The following is an 18689-nucleotide window of genomic DNA, read 5'->3' on the forward strand; positions in this document are numbered from 1 at the left end:
TTCACATCTCTGACAAAATGTGTCGATGTGAATGATACAGAAAACAGTGGGAAAACAGTCATTGCCTGTGGAGCTCCCAAACACAGCTGAGGGCTGGGATGGTTCATAGCAGACACAAGAGATCAGAGAGCTCGTTTTTCAGCTGGATTTTCCGACACAGAATGTCAACTGTGCTTATGAATATCTGTGATAGAAACATTTTTGTGCCTTGGTTCTCATCTTGCATACAGGGGCATAATGAAGAAATAATTCTCTTGGAACAAATGTTATTACTGGGATGAGATTGGATTCAATCCTTTCTGTCACTGGGAAGACTCCTGCTGAAATTCAATGAACAAAAACACAAATGCAAAAATCCAAGTGGCATAGATACAAATTATATACATTTATTTTTATTCATTTTAAATAACATTCTTCTGTATAAATTCTGACATATATTCAAATCATACACTTTTTTTTTTCTTTTTAGAAATGCATTTGTAAGCATAGCATAAGCTTGGGAGATGCCGTATTTGGATGTAGAGTGAGACTGATGGGTTTCAGATGGGAGCAAGTACAACTTTTAAGGCCCACATTTTTCTTATTTTAATCCATTCCTGTGACACATAAAGAGCAGAGTCCTGTGGGAGCTCACTCTAAAACTTCATTTTAAAGAGAAAACTATTTTTATATCCTTTATTTAAAGGAGACTGTGCAAACTTTCTGCCACATTTACATTGCCTGTAACACTGAAGAGGATGATGCTGCACAGCAGTGGTTAACTGGCCCAGGATACCTGAAGGATGCTGGATAGATCTCCTCCTCTTTCCTAAATGCCTGCTAAGTTTGCTCAGCCTGGTCCAAGGGAATTATCATTCCAGTGGCTGACATCTCCTGACAGCTCCCCAGGGCTAGTGCTCCTCATAGCTATTTCCAGCTACAGTGGTCCACAAGGTTGGAGATCATCTCTCCTCATGAACCCAACCACTTTTCTGCATGACTGTTGCACACCAAGTGCTCCCCGAGCTGAGAGCCCTGCAGGCTGCCCCGAGCCCTGCCCCACCCCAGCTCTGTGCCCTTCATCTGCTCCTTCTGTCCCTTTGCCTTTACTGCCAGGCTGGGCTCGCCCCAGCCAGGCCAGCTGGGCCCTCACCCTGCCAAGGACAGTGCCTGGAGCTGCTTTCCCACATCCACCAGTCCCCCTGCCCTGTCACACCCCCTCTGCTCTGCAGCTGCTGTCCCATGCCATGAGTGCCCTTCTCTGTGACAGCCCAGCCCTGCAGCTGGGCAGCATTCCCAGGCACAAGGTGCTACATGTGCCCATCAGGAACACCTCGAGGTTGGAGATCATCTCTCCTCATGAGCCCAGCCACTTTTCTGCATGTTTGTTGCACTCCAAGTGCTCCCCCGAGCTGAGAGCCCTGCAGGCTGCCCCGAGCCCTGCCCCACCCCAGCTCTGTGCCCTTCATCTGCTCCTTCTGTCCCTTTGCCTTTACTGCCAGGCTGGGCTCGCCCCAGCCAGGCCAGCTGGGCCCTCACCCTGCCAAGGACAGTGCCTGGAGCTGCTTTCCCACATCCACCAGTCCCCCTGCCCTGTCACACCCCCTCTGCTCTGCAGCTGCTGTCCCATGCCATGAGTGCCCTTCTCTGTGACAGCCCAGCCCTGCAGCTGGGCAGCATTCCCAGGCACAAGGTGCTACATGTGCCCATCAGGAACACCTCGTGTACCTGGATGGCCACCTCAGCCCCACAGTCACCAAGATGCCCTCCCCTGGCGTCACTGGCTGCTCAGCTGGGCCTCAAGACAGCCCTGAGAGTCCACTTGTGGTTCTCCTGCCCTTACCCCACCCTCAGGACAAACCTCTGCACCAGGGGAGCCTCACGACAAGCGATGACACGCAGCATGGTGCTGGTGGCCCCAGTACCTGGCACAAGTGTTTGAGCTCTGCCATCCCTCCAGGTACAACCCAACCCAAGGTGACTGGAGACAGAACCAGCTCAGCTTCTTCCTCCCCTCCTGTGGTGGCAGGGGAACTGGTAAGAGCATGAGCAATCTGATCTCACATCACCAAAGGCAAACATGAAGCTGTTTATTCTTTCCCTGCTGAAGCACTGATCTCCTTTTCTTACTGTTGCTCCTGTGTGCCAAGGCCTGGGTGGCAGGAGGTGGCTGCTGTGTCATTCTGCCATTTGACAAGCACGGCGCCAGTGCCACATCCTCACTGTGCTCCCTGTTCAGGAACATCCTGTGCCTTCCAAATCTGGGCAGCCAGGTTGCCCCTGCCCAGCCAAGCTTCCCATCACGTTTCCAGGCTGTCTCCATCCCTTCATCCAGCTGTGCAAGCCACAGGCAGCAGCTGTCCCACCCTGCAGGGCATCCTGACTCCTCCTCTTCCCAAACACAAAGCCTCTGGATTACTTTGGAGGTCAGAAGCAGCCCAGGAGCCAACACCTCCTGTGCTGTGGCAGGCAGGGACTAGGAGGGCTCAGCACCTGAGCCCACGCTCTGCTTGAGCAGATGGTCCCTAGTTCTACAGTGAGACAAAATCCAAGCCTGTTCCTCTTACAAAGCAGCCCACAGTCACAGCAGAATTTAAGGAAGAGGTGTTTTGTGGCAGAGATTAAAAAATCTGCTAAAGTATTTTAGAAACATTAAAGTGAACAACCTGTCCTTTGATTTGCTTGCTAGCATCAGTCTCAGAAGCCAACACTTCCTAAATTACTTTTCCTCACCCCATGAAGTGACCAAGTGCAACTGTATCGCTAGATCAGCAATAATTACAACTTCCAGGAAATTTTCTGGTTTGGCACCACCCCGCTCTTTAAAAGTTTGATGAGTAACTCAAGGATTAGCAATATCCAGATTTTCTCCTCCAGTCCTCCCCCATTTTATAGCTAAAAGTGACACTGCTCTGAATGACACGAGCCAGATTTGTTACCTGAAGTATGGGACCTCACCCTGGCCCACTGCCATCAGCTTTATTCCATCAGCCTGGGCCTATATGCAATTCCATATTCTGCCCTCACCATTTCCCTTGGTCATCCTCAGCAATTTTCATTCTGACTTGCCATGCCTCAAGTTTAAATCAGGCAGCAAGTTTTTTAGGCAGAAATGGCATCTTTGAGCATGTGTTTGAATCACCTATTTCCCCCCCTGCCAAGTTTCCAGAGATAAGAGAAACCTCCTCACAGCACTGAAAAACAAATAAATAATCAACATGTTCTCTCTACCATTTCTCATCTGGAGAAATATTCACTTTTTCCTGGCTCAGAGGATACATCCACCAGCTTCCGTATCACCATTGCCCCACACACACAGCAATGCAGCTGCAGCTCTGAGGTTGGGCAGCAGTGGGGGGAAATACTTGCTTCTTGCCCTGTTTCCATGCAGTAGTTTGATTTCCAGGGGTGGGACAGGTGGCACAGGGAGCACAGCCCCTGCCCTGAGGCACACACTGCAGGTACCAACCCAGGAGCTCCACGCTGTGACCTCCCTGTGCAGTGCTGCCTGTGAGTTGTTCTCTCTGCTGACAGCCCATCAGCCTCTCACCAAAACCAGGGGAATCTGTAAAACCTGTTCCCTGCAGTGTTTTTTTAACAGCTGATTCCCCATCACCACCTTGTGCTACTTTAAATTCTGAAAGCATCTGTGCCCTTTTACCTCAAAGCGCACACTGGGTCCTGCGAGCTCTTCATCCCAAAGCTGTTTCCACCCAAATCCAGGAGACCTTTGGCTCTCAGGAGGCATGGGGGTTGAGCTCAGCCCTCCAGCATGCCCCCCCTGCCACGGCAGCTCAGCAGGGATGGCAGTGGGATCCCTCCACACGATGAGCACCCACTTGGTAGAACCTCAGCCAATGAGCCCAAGCTCTCGGTGTGTTTGTGACAGTGTATTTGCATTTTGTAGAGAGAATGAAAAGCAAGGAATACATTGGTGCATCCAATTTTTGGACACCTACTCAGCCCTAGTCATGGCAACACTGGTATTCACTCTGTATTTGAAGGAATGGCAAAATTTGACAGATACAAGTAGGGAACACTCACATTTTCTCTAAAAAAGAAGGTATTCAATGACAGTGGAAGAAAAGCTTTAAGCAGTTGGTGTTTGCCAGAGGCCCAGCTCCAACAATATTGCCATCTCATTTACAGTATTTTAAACAATCCTCGTGATTTTTCTTTTTTAAACAACGTCACTAACCGCTGTACAATTAAAACCTAGAGGATAAAACATGACCTGGGGAGTGGGGAAGGTTGGGGAGGGGCTCATGGATTTGTTGTTGGGGATTTTTTGGTTGGTCAGTTGGTTGCTTGTCTTTTTTACAAATAATTACAAATACAATTCCAAGAAGATATATTACATTTTATATACAGAACACACCATTTCTATCAGGGTAGGGTATTAAGCCTGGCTTTTATTTTTACATGGCAACCCTGAGATGTCTTGTCGTCTTCCCTTGCACAGAAACTATACAAGTTCATTAACTCCTTCTAGAAAAAAATGGATTGCTATGTCTTAATAGCATCATCACCCTGTATAAATACTAAGAAAGGGAAGAGCTTAATCTCTTCCCTAACTCAAGTGTTCTTAGGATTTTTTTCCCATTTCCCTGCTTAATGGGAACAGATAATGGTGACTTTTTCAGTGTGCAACTCACTCCTCCTACTTGCCTTTTGGTAGTACAGTGAACAATGACTTCCTTTTTTTTTTTTTTTTTTTTTTTTTTTTGTTCTCCTTTTCAAATAAGTTTTTGTTAGGAATGAAGATGATGCCTTTCCAAATATCTGTTTCCTGAAATTCCACTGTTAATTCATGAGCTACTTCTCAAACTAAAGGATGAAGACACAAGTGTTGGGTTGGCTGGAAACCAAGTAGCTTCTGACTCCTCATTGGGTTCTGCTCTCTCCACCCCACCATCTCTTCATAAAAAAGTTTCAATTCAGAATAATCCAGTTTATAACAACAGTGAATTCTATGGATCTTTATGGAGAACACTGAATGCATTTCATCACACTACCTGAAATTCAGGGGTACTACACTATCTTCTGTTCACCTGCAAGCTACAGCACGCCTTGCACCAGAGAGCATCTGAAGAGCAAATTCCTCTGCGTGGAGCCTTGGCACGGATCCTGACACCCCTTCCACAAGCCCTGTAACTTTTTGAGAAGCAAACTTTGGAATAGCTGGATGACTTCTAAGCTTTATAATTATGCATGGGAGTCGTCAGCGTGAGCTGTCCATTGGGGGCCACCTCATTGCCATCATCTTCCAGCAGCCCCGACACGTCAGCGTTGGGAATGCTGTCGTGGTAGCTGCTGAAACTGATGTTGTCCTCTTTGAGTTCAATGGTCCAAAAGGGAGCATTAAGTTTTCGGTTCTGATACTCACGGTACATGTAGACAGCACCCACAAAGCCCATTAGTAGGACCACAACAATGATAATCACTGTCAAAATAATGATGTTAAACTGAGTCCATGAAACATCAGCGAAAGCAGAGGTGCTGTTGTCAGAGGAGCTTATAGGAAATATTGTCTGTAGAGTTGTTGGTGACAAAGTACTGTTTAGCACTGCCGTGGAAAAGGATGTGGCCTTGGTGGTATTTGGAGCTGAAGTTGTAAACTCCCTTGGTTCTGGGCCAAGAGTGGCTTCTACAAAACAAATTAAAAAATGATCAATAAAAAAATCTGCTGAGCTGAAAATCAAACACAAACATAAGAGATTTGACATTTATATCACAGTTATTATGGCAATTAAGGCTACACTGCTAAACTGGTATTTTTTCAAAGCAGTTTAGAAAATGTCTGTCCAGGGTTGTGTGTGGGGGTTTTTAATATAATTCTGTGTGCTAAGTGCCCATGGACTACAGGACTGCTCTGAATAGTCTGGTGCTGAGGGACAGGTGCAGCAGTCACGATTCAGGGTTCAATACAGGAGCTCATGATGACAGCAAGTCCCAGTCCAGCTCCTGTTCAGACCAGGCAAACGAGGCTTTACCAAGCTCAGCAAGTTTAGACTCTGAACCAACGTGTCCCTTGGTGTCTGTGTGGGCTGCACACTCAGACACCAAGCAGCACAGCAACTCCAGCAGCTTAAACCCTTTACAACCAGTGCACCAGATGTAGGACTTTGTTCTCAGTATTATTATTTCTGCCCTACTTGTACAAACAAGAAGATCAAAACTGAAAAAATGAACTAGTGCGTTCAGTGTTTGCATCCCTTTAGGTAAAAGGGCAAAATAACCTCAGTTCTGCTTTTGAATGAAGTCATACACAAGCCACATGGAGATCCCCAGTCTACACAGCCATAAGCAGGAGATCACCAAATCACAACAAAAAAACACTGTGCATGTCCTTCAGAAGCTTTTGAACGCAGCAGAGGCCAGCTGGGATCCTGGTTTGGCTTCAGCTGCTGGCATAGGTGCCCACAGGAAAGATCAGAACATGGGAACTACCAGACTGTGTTCTGGCTTTTCCTAAATAGCCAAGAACCTTGCTTGCTTCCAGCAGCCGTGGGATAAACTTCCTTCTCAGTTCAGGAGTCAGGTTAACCTTGAGATCTCAGAAGTGGGATGCGAATTCATTATGCCTGCATCAAACCTGCTGAGCTACAGACCTCAGAGAGCACCACAAATCTCTAGTATTAAGCTCACAAATGTAGCTAATAAAGCATTTCCTCACATGAATAACCTGATCTATTTTAGATTCTAAAGTTCAGGCAACAGGAACACTCCACTAGCTGAAGCTCAATCAGCCAGAATGTTCTCTGCACCTATTGCTCCACAGGACTCTGCATCCTCTTTCCCACTCTCTTCCTGCCAACAGAAAAGCAACTTCATTTTAAATCCATGTACAGCTGCAGCAATTACAGCTGATGGTGCCATGCTGTATAGATCCAGCTTCCAGCTCTCCTGAACATCTACTAATTACGACTGAGGAGGAGAGTCACTTCCGAAGGACTAATTTTGCACTGAGCTGCATCTCCAATGGCAACAGGAGCTGGAAATATTCAGCACATGTCCTGCCACGGGCCCTCAGGGGAACTCCCACAAGTTAACTTTGGGCTATCACATTCCCAGTTCAGGCAGAGAAAGAAATTCCTCTGAAAGGGGCACTACACACCTGACTGAGGTTCTGCTCAGTCTCTCCTCCCTGCAGCAGCTCCTCTGTTCCCTACAGCTCCTGCCTCAGGCTGATAAGGACACAGGATGCTGAATGCCAGAAGGCATTTCTCTATGGCATGACAGGCAAAATTTTGCAATAGGAAGCAACATGACAGGAGCAAAAAGTTCCTGGAAAACCTCTGGCTTTGGGAAAAGGGCATGAGGAATTCAGTCATTTCCAAATTCCTTCACCAACACTCAATCCCTGGCAAAGCTGTAAGTAGGGAAAAAACAGAACCAAGACAATAGCTGATTCACGAGCAAGGAAACAGCACTTTTCTGGGCTTTATGTGTGAGTCAGCATCAGCTCAGGGCTGGCACGGAGGCCTGGGGTGAAGACATTTCCTGGCGCTCCCAGGAACGTCACGGTGAAGTGCCGGCTCTGGCCCCGCGCCGCTTCCGGGCCGTGACACGGCGCTGCCTGTTCCGCTCCCGGGGCCCTGCCAGCTCTCCAGATGTCCCAGAGCAGCTCCTTGAGAGCAGCAGCTGCTCACTCAATGGGCTGCTTTGGCAGCTTTGACAGGAGCCTCAGATCCAGCTGCTTGATTGAAGCGCCGACTCTGCAGAGCTGCTGCTGCCTGCTGCAGTGGAGAGCTCTGGCAGCAGGCCACGCGCCCGGTCCCAGGGAGGCTGCGGTGCTTGGCTGGGTGGCACAGAGCCACAGTGCACCAGCCTGAGTCCCTGCTGTGCCTCCCCACAGCAGCAGGAGCACCACCTGCTCTGGGGCTGAAAACACTCGCTCTGGTCCTTTGAATATCCTCTCTATCTGCCTTGAAAGCACCAGAGTCCTGGTCAGGCTTGAGACTCTGGACAGCCCCTGTGGATACATGAGCTTTGCCCAGGCTGTACAGAACCTGCTGGCTCATTTCACCTGCGACCACTGAGACAGAGCCTGGGTGATGATTTCACTCCAGAAGCCACTCAAATGCACAGGTGATTTATGAAAATCTTAACCTAAAACAAGTTAATGCTCAGTAACCTCAGCATGTCAGTTTTTAGGCAATTTTTGTTTAAGGAACTGGAAAGAAGCTGGACATCTTTTTAATTGCTCAATAAAAAAGGGAAAACATAAGTGTCAGGGAGAGAGGAAAGCTCAAGGAGCATGTCCAAGCCCCCTTGAAAGTGAACAGGCTTTCCCCACATCAGGAACTGACTACAACAATGCCATTAAAATAAAATGGAATGGTGAAAACTGCAAGTACCCAAGAAAAGCCATACGTAGAGATTTTAATGGAGCAAGGTCATGTGGATCCTTGCACAAAGCCAGAGCTGTGCAGGGGGAGGTAATGGATGAGCTGATGCAAAAGTGCCATTTCCAGCCCTGTAACAGCTAATGAGCATGCAACTTTGTTGTAGTGATCATCTCCCTGAGCAGGGAAGGACTCTGTGATTACACACCCAGTGAGCAGCACAGGAGTGAAAACCACATTAGCTCCTGATGGAAGATCTGAATTGAATCTCTGTCCATGACAGGGACAAATTTGTGCCTAAACACTTCCCTGAACTCTGGGTTCTTTCATCTCATACATCACACTGGTAATGTTTCCATGCATGGTATTAGACATCCACCATGAAAACCAACCTCCAGATAACCACTGAAGGAGCAACTCCAGAATAATTTTCTCTCATTCTACATTAAATACGCTACAAATGGATTGGGCTTTTTCCAGCTTGGTCACTAGCAGTGCCTGCCAGGGTCTGGAATCAGGGTGGTTACAGAGCTAACTCTAAACCACCCTTCAAGGCCTTCAACTGTGTGCTGGAATTGGAGGTGGTGGAGTCCCTGTCCCCCTGGATGTGTTTAAAAAAAGCCTGGACATGGCACTCGGTGCCATGCTTTAATTGATGAGGAGGTGTTAGGTCATAGGTTGGACTAGATGATCCTTAAGGTCTTTTCCAACCTAGTTCATTCTTTGATTCTGTTACAAAGATCTGGTTTTCTTCTCTGCACCAGAGGCCAGACAAATCTAAACTAACATGAACAATTAACACCATTCCCTCTCCAACCTTTGGCCAGCTGCACAGTGAGCCTTGACACTGACTTGAGCAGCATTTTTTACCTTTCCTGGTGCAGTTGGTGCCCTCGGAGTCCCTGCTGTAGCCCTCCTCACAGAGCTCACAGTGGAAGCCCGTGGTGTGGTACAGGCAGCCGATGCACTCGCCGCTGTCCGGCCGGCACACGCTGGGGGACAGCGCGGGGTCCACGTTCCCATTGCACTCACACCTCGTGCAGATGCTGTCTGAGTTGTAGTAGCCCTTGTCACACTGGTTGCAGTTGAGGCCAGTGTACCCTGGTTTGCACTTGTCACACCTCGGGATGCTCTCGCCAGGCTCTGGAGAACACAAAAAGCAAAGCAGGGATGTGCCGCAGCCCCTTGCAGAGACACCCGTGCTGTGGGGTTTGTTCTGTGGGAACTGACCACAAGGCACCCTGACAAAAATCAGCAGCCATCAAGTATTGACACTCTCGAATTCTGAGCTGAAAACACAACTTCTGAACTGCAGCATTTTCTCTGTTAGTAGGAGAAAAAAAACAGCTTTGAGGAGTTCTGATGCCTTGTACCAACCTCACAGAGCAAACTCAGCACGTTGCTAAGGAAATAGATTATTATTCCTGAACATTTCCATCTCAAACAGGCAATTTCAGAGAACAGCTGGAACTATATCAGGGATGCTTGCAATCCAAAGGAACTTTTGGGCCTATACAAAGCCAGAAGCAGCTTGCTTGCAAAACTGATTAGGGAAATATCAAAAAAAGTCTTAGATATGACTATTACAGCTCTAACTTGTCTCAGTTATGTTGGGGAATCTCTGCATGGAGTCTCATGGAGATGTTCAGAAGCAGGCTCAGAAGTATGGAGGGCTACATGGCACTGCTGAGCACCTCCTGCCCCTCTCCTGGCTGCCACGAGCCCAGCAGCAAAGCTTCTCTGCAAAACTTTGCAGGCTCTTCAGAGCAGACTGCAGCAACACACTGAGAGCTGGAACCAGACTTTAAGATCCCTTCCAAGCCAAACCATTTTGTGATTCTGATCCCTCCCCTGCACAGCTGCTCTCACAAGAGGCAACACAAGCACTAGGGACCCATCACAGCAGGTGCTGCTTCCAGTGCCCACGAACAGGCGCTCCAGAGGCTATAAAACACCTTGGGCTGACACACTCTGAGGGGCAATTTAACTGAGGAGAGCAACCTTCATTATGAGGAATTAGACCAAAAGAAGAGCCTCACGTAAGTGGCAGGTGCCAGTGGATGCCACAGTGGAGCAGGGGCAGTGCTGGCAGCCGTGGGCAGGCTGGGTGCTCCGATAGAAACCCTCCTTGCAGAGCTCACAGTGCTTCCCCTCCGTGTTCTCCTGGCAGTCCAGGCAGGTGCCTGAGGAACAGAGAGGAGAACAAGCAAACATTCAGCAGCAGGAACTGGAGCAGAACATTTAGAGCAAGAATCCACGTGGAACACACTCAATTATCAGAGCTCACAGGTGGTTTTGGATGCCCTCTGGCCAAAACATGATCCTGGCCTCTTATGACCTTCTGATGCTCATCCCCTTGTTCCACACATACACACATAATGGGAAAAAGCAGGTGGCCCCAGCAGAGGCCCCACAGCTCACCACTAAAAGGTCACTGCAGGTAAACACGAGTTATCAGTGTTAAAATTCTCCTCAAGCAAAGCAGTTTCAGTTTGCATTTGTACCAAGTGAGATGGAACACTGATGCTGAAAGTCCCCCACTCTCATGAGGGGTCCCTGAGGTTTATGCCTTTAGTTTTTTCTGTGCAGTCTCTTCCTGTCCACCTGGGCTGGTCAGGGGTGAGGACATGCCACTGTCCTGCTTTGGGGGCAGACAGCTCCTCCTACCAGTGTGGCTCCAGGTCCTGCACCCCAGGACAAGGCAGCAGCAGTCAGTGACCTTCCCAGAGAAGCAGAGAAGTGGGGGCTCACGGGAGCCACCTGCCCTTCCTGGGGAAGCCCCTGAATCAGAAACTCGACGTGCCGTGGCTGCACAAACGCCGTCTCCTAATGGCCTCCAAATTGCATTTTGATACCACTGTGACCCAGAAGAAAAATCTCCTTAGTTACAAAAGCACAGCCTCTATATAAAGCCCATCCATCACCAGGAACATGCTGTAATTCAGCTGGCTCCTCGGTGAGGTGGCAGGGAGCTGAGGGAAGATTGGATTAAATCCCATGTACCAGAGTCTGCAAAGGCAACAGCCCTTTCTATAAACTGGGGTGGCCCAGAGCAGTGGGAGAGCAGGGACAGATCCACTGAGCTGACCCAGCAGTGCTGCTGGGGGATGGGGAAGTCTCATATCAACATCAACCACAGGAAAAAATCCTGATTGAGGTTTGTGCTGACTGTTATAAAGACCACAGCAGATTTTCTTATTAATATCAGAACAGTTTGGCTCCCTCACAAACCCGACACGGCTGCTGCTCCTCAGTTCCCACAGTGATGACTCCACAGCCAAGCATCCCCAGGCAGCCTGGCATGTCCTTGCAGCCAGCCCTGATGCCAAGGGCAGGAAGCAAACCCAGGAAGTGGCTGATTCACCCACCCAGCAGGGCCCTGCCAGCACCCCTTGCTCAGCGTCACCTCCCACACACTGTTTGCTCTTCCCTCAGCAGCCTGTCAGGCACGAGCCAGTGGTTTTTGTGGGAGAGATGTCAGGTTTAGAAGGGAAAATTATCTGCTATGCTTGGTTTCTCCAGCTGCAAACCTGGATCAGCTGTTCAGTGGGATGGGTATCTTGGACAGGGAAGTTCATCTGTCTGGTCACAGCAAGGCTGCCTTGGACAGTGCTCCCCAGGCACTAACAGGGGCATAAATCTGGAATCACACCTGTGTTGCCTTGGTCATCTCAGCACCAATGTCTTTCCCATCAGCAGAAATCACCCACATCCATCTCCACCAGCCCTGCAAATGGTTGTGTTTCCCTGAGTCAGCAGGTTGCTCAGCCAGGCAGAGCATGCACAGGCATGCAATCAGGTATCACTGTGGAGAGCCTTAATAATTAATAGCACTTCTCATCCTGATAATGCCCTCAGGAAGGATCAGACCTCACAGGACCCCAGCTGGGAAGCACCAGCCCACCTCAGTGCAGACACACCACGGAGTACAAGGGTCGTGGCAGAGAAAGTGCTGTCAGCTGGGGAGCTCCTGCTGCCCAAGTTATTTATTTATGCCCAGTAATTTTAAATATTCCTCCTGGCCAGAGTGACAGTGATGCCAAGCTGACTGCAGAGCCAGCAGAGGGAGCCCAAAGTATAGCATTAATAGGAAAAAACTTTGAAAATTGGACAAAGGCTACACAGAATTGATGTAAAGCTGGGGAGGTCACACAGAGTGCAGTCTCTAGAGCAGGCGTCCGATCTAATTCTTAATCAACTTCTCTGTTCTGGTTTTGTTTGGTTCCCTCAGCCACAGCAGCATAAAGTTGCTGTCAAATCAACAACAGGTCATTAAGCAAAATGAGGGATTTTCATTGCAATGCTGTGGGCAGCACTGGGCAATCCCAGCAGAAAGAGCAGCCCCATCCCAGGAGCAAGGTCTGTGCTGGCTTTTCTTTGAAAAACTGACAGCAGGAGGAACACTGAGGGGAAAAAAAAGGAAGAGCAGATTATCCTCCTCCTTCACAAAACCCACACACCCAGCTCCAAATCAGTCAGACAGCTGATGTGTGCACAGCTTTAGTGACAGCCTTGTATCCCTCAGTGCTGCTAGGACACAAGCACACAGTCCAGCATGGGAGTGAATGCAGTAATTCATCCTCAAGGGAACGCAGGAATTCACCCCCAGGGAACACAGACCCAGTGCCCACGGACCAGGGCATTCCTCTGCTGCAAACACACAGCCCATGAGGGAACACACAGGCACAAATTGCCCAGAAATACCTGATTTCATGAGCTCTGCCTCTCCACCAACAAATTCTGCAACACTACTTTTAATTACTACCCCTTCCTAAACTCCTGGATGAATATTACAGAACTGCCTTCCAGCCTGAAGTTTTGAGGAGAATTTGGAATCTGAAGTGAGTGCTGTGGCTGAAGTGGGGGTTGTGCAGGCAGCCCCAGAACAGTGCTCCTCCAGGCTCCCTCCTTCCAGGTGAGATGGCAAATCATTAGGCTCCCCCTGCCCTCCCATAAGCTGTCCAAGCACAGGTGCCTCGACATTTGCACTCCAGCAACATCTGCGTGAGAGACAGTCAAAGAAATAATCAAGGGAAATGAACAAGGCCGATTTATAAAAAGTGGGCAGTATTAATTAGATGCTGGCAGTTTTTAGCAGCTCTGATCCTGTTATCTGTGGCAGCAAGTCCCCTTACGTCAGTGCCAGCACAGGGTATGTTTCCAGGTAAACAGCAGCTAAACAAAAGGTCTTTAAAAGCTCATGTTGTGTGTTTGTGTAAGTGCAGAGAACAATAGAGCCCCAGTTTTTGATACGGGCTGCTGAGTTAGGGCTCTGCACTGCAGCCTGGGCTAAAGCACACAGCCTTCACTGCCTTCCTTCAAAGGAGACCAACCCCAACCTTGCATTTCCCTTTCAGCTTTAAGATAAAGATTTTGGGTACACAAGGCAAAAAGATGTAGATGAAGGGGATAAGAGCAAAGTGTGCTGAATGAGAACAGAAAAGCCAGAGACAGAGGGGGCAGGTGAAGTGTGCACCCCATGGTGACAAGAGGACATCATCACCTGTGGAGCTGTCGCAGGTGTGGGAGAGGTTGTTGCACTGGCAGGGCTCACACGTGGTCTCGTTGAACCTGAAGTAGCCCTCACTGCACCGGTCACACTTCAGGTCCGTGACACCAACTTTGCACTGGCACTTCCCAGAGCTGCAGAGGGAAAAACAAACAGTGAGACCCGGCTCTACTGGGAGGCATCCAAGGTACAAACCTGCAGGCAGGGTTTTGGACTCCCTTTTGTCCTTTCTGCTAGAAGCAGGACATGAAACCCAGGGGCAACCATTTCCAAAAAGTGATGGGGACTTCAAGAAAGAATGAATGTCTGCCAAGCCAGTTGCCCTGACAGCAATTTCCAGCTGGGCACCAGAAATCATTGCTCATGCCAGAAAGCCTTGGCCCAGAGCCATTCCCTTGCATCAGCCCCAGCAGATGCTCCCACAGCCCCTCTGGAGTCCCTGCTCCACCTGCACCAGCCCTGGGTCCTGCAGGACCCATGGTCACTGTGCCTGAACCATCCCAGAGCAGCCACGTGGGTCATCCTCTCCCCTCCATGTAATGCTGAGCAGCACCTCCCAGATTTTTGTGTGAGCAGACAATTCCCTGCTCACCACCTGCTCTGCTGGCTCCCCTGGGAGCTGGGGCAGCAGCTCATGTGTCCTGCTTGGCTCCAGCCAGGGCAGGTGTCAGCCACCTGCACTCCCTCCTCTTCTCTTCCATGATCCCATTTATCCCTTCCCCATCTCTCCGTGGACACTCGGGCAAGGCCCCTGTCTCCAGCTGAATTCTACCCAGTAAAGCCAGGGAGACAAGAGAGGGCTTTCCCCTCCCCAGCAGAGGCTTCCACTCCAGCTGACCCAGACAGGAGCTGTTTACTTGGGCACAGTGTGACTGCAGGGAGGGTGGAGCTCTGCACTGTGAACACAGAGGGCATTGCTGGTGGCTGCCATAAGCAAACAAATACCAGGAGCTATAAAAAGCAAAGGTTACCCTCATTCCTTTGGCTTTCTGTGCCACTCTCTCCACACAGAGGCTTCCAGTGCTTTGCTTTCATAACAGACTTCATACACTGGCAGCATTTAGCTCAACTCCCAGAGGAATCACAGGAATGGATAAATGCTCCTTCCCATCCAGCCTGGGCACAGCCACTGCTGGAGGTGGCTCATCCCACCTGCACACTGGGAACAGCCAAGCCAAGGGACAGAGAGCTCCCAGTGCCTCTGCACATCCTGACAGCCCCGGGGGACCTGCAGGAACCCCAGCCCTGCCTGCTGCAAGGAACAGGACAGCAACCCAAATAAACAGCACTGGTCACCTCCAGGAGATGGATTTACCTGCATTGGGGGTGATACAGACAGACCCACGGACAGCCCTTCCACGCTGCATCACCCTCTGAGCTCTCCTCTGTGTAACCTCCACCCTGTTCAACCAGCTTTTAAACACCTTTGAAATGCCTTTTAAAATCAGCATTTCAGGGCTCGCTGTGCCTGCACAAAGCTCATCCATTGTTCCCTCTCTGCTCCTGGAAAGACTGAGCAAGGCACAATTTGCTCCTAAAAGCCTCCAGAAAAATCTGCTGATTAAAACTAATAGATGTTTGATGCACTGTTGATGTGTTGTTTTTAACTAAAATGCAGTAGATTGCGATGTTTTGGGCAAGACATTGCTTCTGTTAGAAATTAGCATAATTCAGTATTTCTGTTGTTTGTTTGTTTGCCAAAGGAAAAGGAACTACTCACCAAAATACAGCCCTCAGCCCAAGGGGCTACACAATTAAATACTTGCAGAATCTGAAATATCAAGCATATTTAATAGCCTGATTACAAGAAGAAGAAAGAAAGATGATGTTTCCTTGCTCTCCAGGCCATTATCTGGAAGTGCAGCGGGCAGATGCAAAATTCAAAGGCATGCTGGTAAGCAGCTCAGTATGTTTGGCTGGTAAGCAGCTCAGAATGTTTGACTTTTAAAGAGCTTTTCACAAGACCCAACATTAATCCAAACGTTGTCACAGTGTTTAAAATAAGCGCAAACAAAAAGCAGCTTTTTATTATTTGCTCCTGACTGCAACTGCTATTCCTGTAAGAGGGCAGGGACAGGCAGGGAAAAGCATGTGCTCTGGGGAGGAAAATCTGAAGTTTAGCCTGAAAACACATCTTTTGGGGATGCAGCATATGAGCAGGGTTTTGTAGGATCAAGCATTTGAGCTGCATCATCTTCACCCTCCCTGGCTTCCTCCTGGAGTTCTGAGAGCTCTGTTTGACTCCCTCGTGTCCCTGCTCCAGCCTTTTTCTCAATGACATCCTCCTCTTCCTCCCTGCTTCCACACAGACTCCCATTTCATTTCTTTCAAGGAGGTTTATTTCCCCAATGACCCTGCTGGAGCTCAATTCAGCATTTTGGGGCACAGTTCCTTGATTTTACTCGTTAGTTTAGAAATAACAGGAAAGAAAGCTTAAAAAAGAAAGAAAGAAAAAAGACTGTTTGGAAAGTTTGGTTTGAATGGCTCTTGAACAGACCTTTTCTCAACATGTTACACATGGCACAGAGCCAAGTCCTGCATGTGCAAGAATTAAATCACTCAGCAAATATAAAGCTTTGCCTGTGGTCATTGCTTCCACAGAATAAAGCCCCCTTACAACACTCCTTTTTATAGCTCCAGCCCAGCAAAGTCTGTCAGACACTTTTTAAAGCAAAGGTCAATGATATAAATGCATTGAAACCACAAAAAAAAAAAATCCTGTTAACAGACCAATTGTGCCCATAAAAATCCAGAAATTTGAAAGAAAAGACCCACAGTTTAATACTTGCACAGTGAGAACTGAACTGGATTTTGAGTATCGGCCAAGAATTTCTTTTTGGGGGGAAGTGGGGAGAACGAGGGGGATGGGAAGAGGGAAACGTTTTGATGCAGCAACATCAATTACTCAACTCCACTTCAGATGATGATTAACCCCTCTGAAGCCAGCCAACATTCAGCTCCCACAAAGAATTGATACAAATATGTGTTGGGATAAAACCAGACTTGCAGTAATCAAAATCTCCTGCCAGCATTGGTTTCTACCAGGTTTTTATGAATACACTCACTCTGGAGACCATGTAGGTGGTGTGTATCACCATCACATCATCCATCAACCTTACAGATGTTTCCTACTGATTAAAACCATCACCAGCACATGAGGCACTGGCAAAAGGCAGGGATTGCTGGTCAGGGCACAGCCACATGCAAGGCTTGGATCCAGACGGAATGATGTGACTCTCTGAGGACAAGGGCCACACGGCAGGTTTGGGACCTCCCCAAGGCAGGAGCTGGTTCATCCCTCAGGGTCCCTGTTCTGCCTCAGGAGACAGCCTGGGGCTGGACTAGGACACAGCCACCCCAGGCAGCAGCATTCCTACAGTCCATGGGCACGGCACTGTAAATAAAATACTGGAGCAGGAGACAGCCTAGACCCCAAATTATGTCTGCAAAAAGCCTGCCTGGTTTTATTCCCAGTTCCCACAGCTCCCTTCCACTCCTCTCAAGGGGAAAGAGACACAGGATCCTGTCACTTGCCAAGAGATTTGTGCCACTGGTGGCAACCAAATGTTCCCTGAGGTGGGATTTTACACAGGACTGCAGCTTTACAGGTACAGAAGTCAAGGGGACACAGCAGAGACACCCCAGCCCTGCCCTGGATACTGGCAAAGAGGAGGACTGCAGACAGTTTTGACCCCACCTGGGAGTGTCTCAGGAGCAGGGCACAGAGAACAGAACACCCCTGAAGCCCCAGAGCATCCTGCAGATGATTTCCTGCCAGGTCTGGTGGCTGGGGGAGGACACGGTGAGAGGCTGGCCTTGGGAGCTCGGGCAATGCCCTCACTTTGCACAGACTGCACGGGAACTCAAGGCCTCATCACAAGGGGAAAAAAGCATGAAAGTATCTGTGATCTGAGACAGACCACAATGTGCAGCCACATCTGCAAGGGGTCTCCACTCCTCCTCCACAGAAACGTCTTGATTCTAGCAGGGACATGACAGGCACAAGATGGATGGGAGGATGAAGGACCATGGCCTCAGGGACTGTTGGGAGACAAGCTGTGCACAGTTAATGGTCTAATAGAAAACCCTCAGCAAGCTCCAATCATTCCTATTCTTCCTTTTTTTTTTTTTTTCCCCAAGGAGGAGAAATGGAGAAATTAATTTTGAATATATTCCCAGACACTCAGAAAAGCCTGGATGCCCCAGTCAGAGCCCAGGGACTCCCTGGCCATGTCAGACCCAGCCAGAACCGCACACCACCAAGCTCTTGTGCCTTTATTTTCAAAACACATTGAGATTGGTAAGATTTTGGGGCAGAGACAGAGAAGGAGGGAGCTTCCATGGGTCTCAAATCAGGGCATGCCCTGCAGATGAGCCATGCAAAACCTACAACAAGAGTTTTTCCAAATCCATTTACTGTTTTCCCCTTGAAGCACAGAGCACAGGCCCACACCCTGCCCAGCTCAGCATCTCCCCGAGCAGCCCCAGGAGAGCTGGGCAGGGACACACTGCCCTAAGAAAGAGCAAAGTGAGAGCTACACCAGCCCTGCCTTGGACATCTCCAGGTGGCATCTCCAGCTTCACCTGTCCCCTTGGGAAGCCCCAGTGACAGCAGTGGCCATCAGCTGTCCCAGCAGAGCATGGGTGTCCCTGGAACAGCTACAATTCACAGCCGCAATTCACAGCACTCCGTGGGAACGAGGGAAATCACGTTGAACCATGAGCATCTTTAAAACAAAAACCATGAAAAGGCTTTGTCACACTTTGATGGGATAAGACAAAAGAATTCTGTACAAGATTAGGAGGATTCAGAAGAGATGTCTCCAAAAATGGTGTGTTCCTCCAGGGAGCTG

At 49.0% G+C, this 18689-nt stretch overlaps 1 protein-coding gene across 1 annotated transcript in view; it reads right to left on the reverse strand.

Annotated features, from left to right (window-relative positions):
• Positions 1 to 366: 366 nt before the first annotated feature.
• The window catches only part of MEGF9 (multiple EGF like domains 9), a 50336-nt gene continuing 32013 nt past the window's right edge, over positions 367 to 18689 (reverse strand). The window contains exons 4-8 of the mRNA XM_041406697.1: positions 13831 to 13970; positions 10367 to 10510; positions 9198 to 9470; positions 1699 to 5626; positions 367 to 1312 (exon numbers count right to left, since the gene is read on the reverse strand). Coding sequence (XP_041262631.1) covers positions 5172 to 5626; positions 9198 to 9470; positions 10367 to 10510; positions 13831 to 13970 — 1012 coding nt within the window. The 3' untranslated portion in view covers positions 367 to 1312; positions 1699 to 5171. The remainder of the gene's footprint in view (positions 1313 to 1698; positions 5627 to 9197; positions 9471 to 10366; positions 10511 to 13830; positions 13971 to 18689) is intronic.

Source organism: Onychostruthus taczanowskii, unplaced genomic scaffold, assembly GCF_017590055.1.
Source record: "Onychostruthus taczanowskii isolate IOZ18803 unplaced genomic scaffold, ASM1759005v1 scaffold25, whole genome shotgun sequence".
Classification (NCBI taxonomy): domain Eukaryota; kingdom Metazoa; phylum Chordata; class Aves; order Passeriformes; family Passeridae; genus Onychostruthus; species Onychostruthus taczanowskii.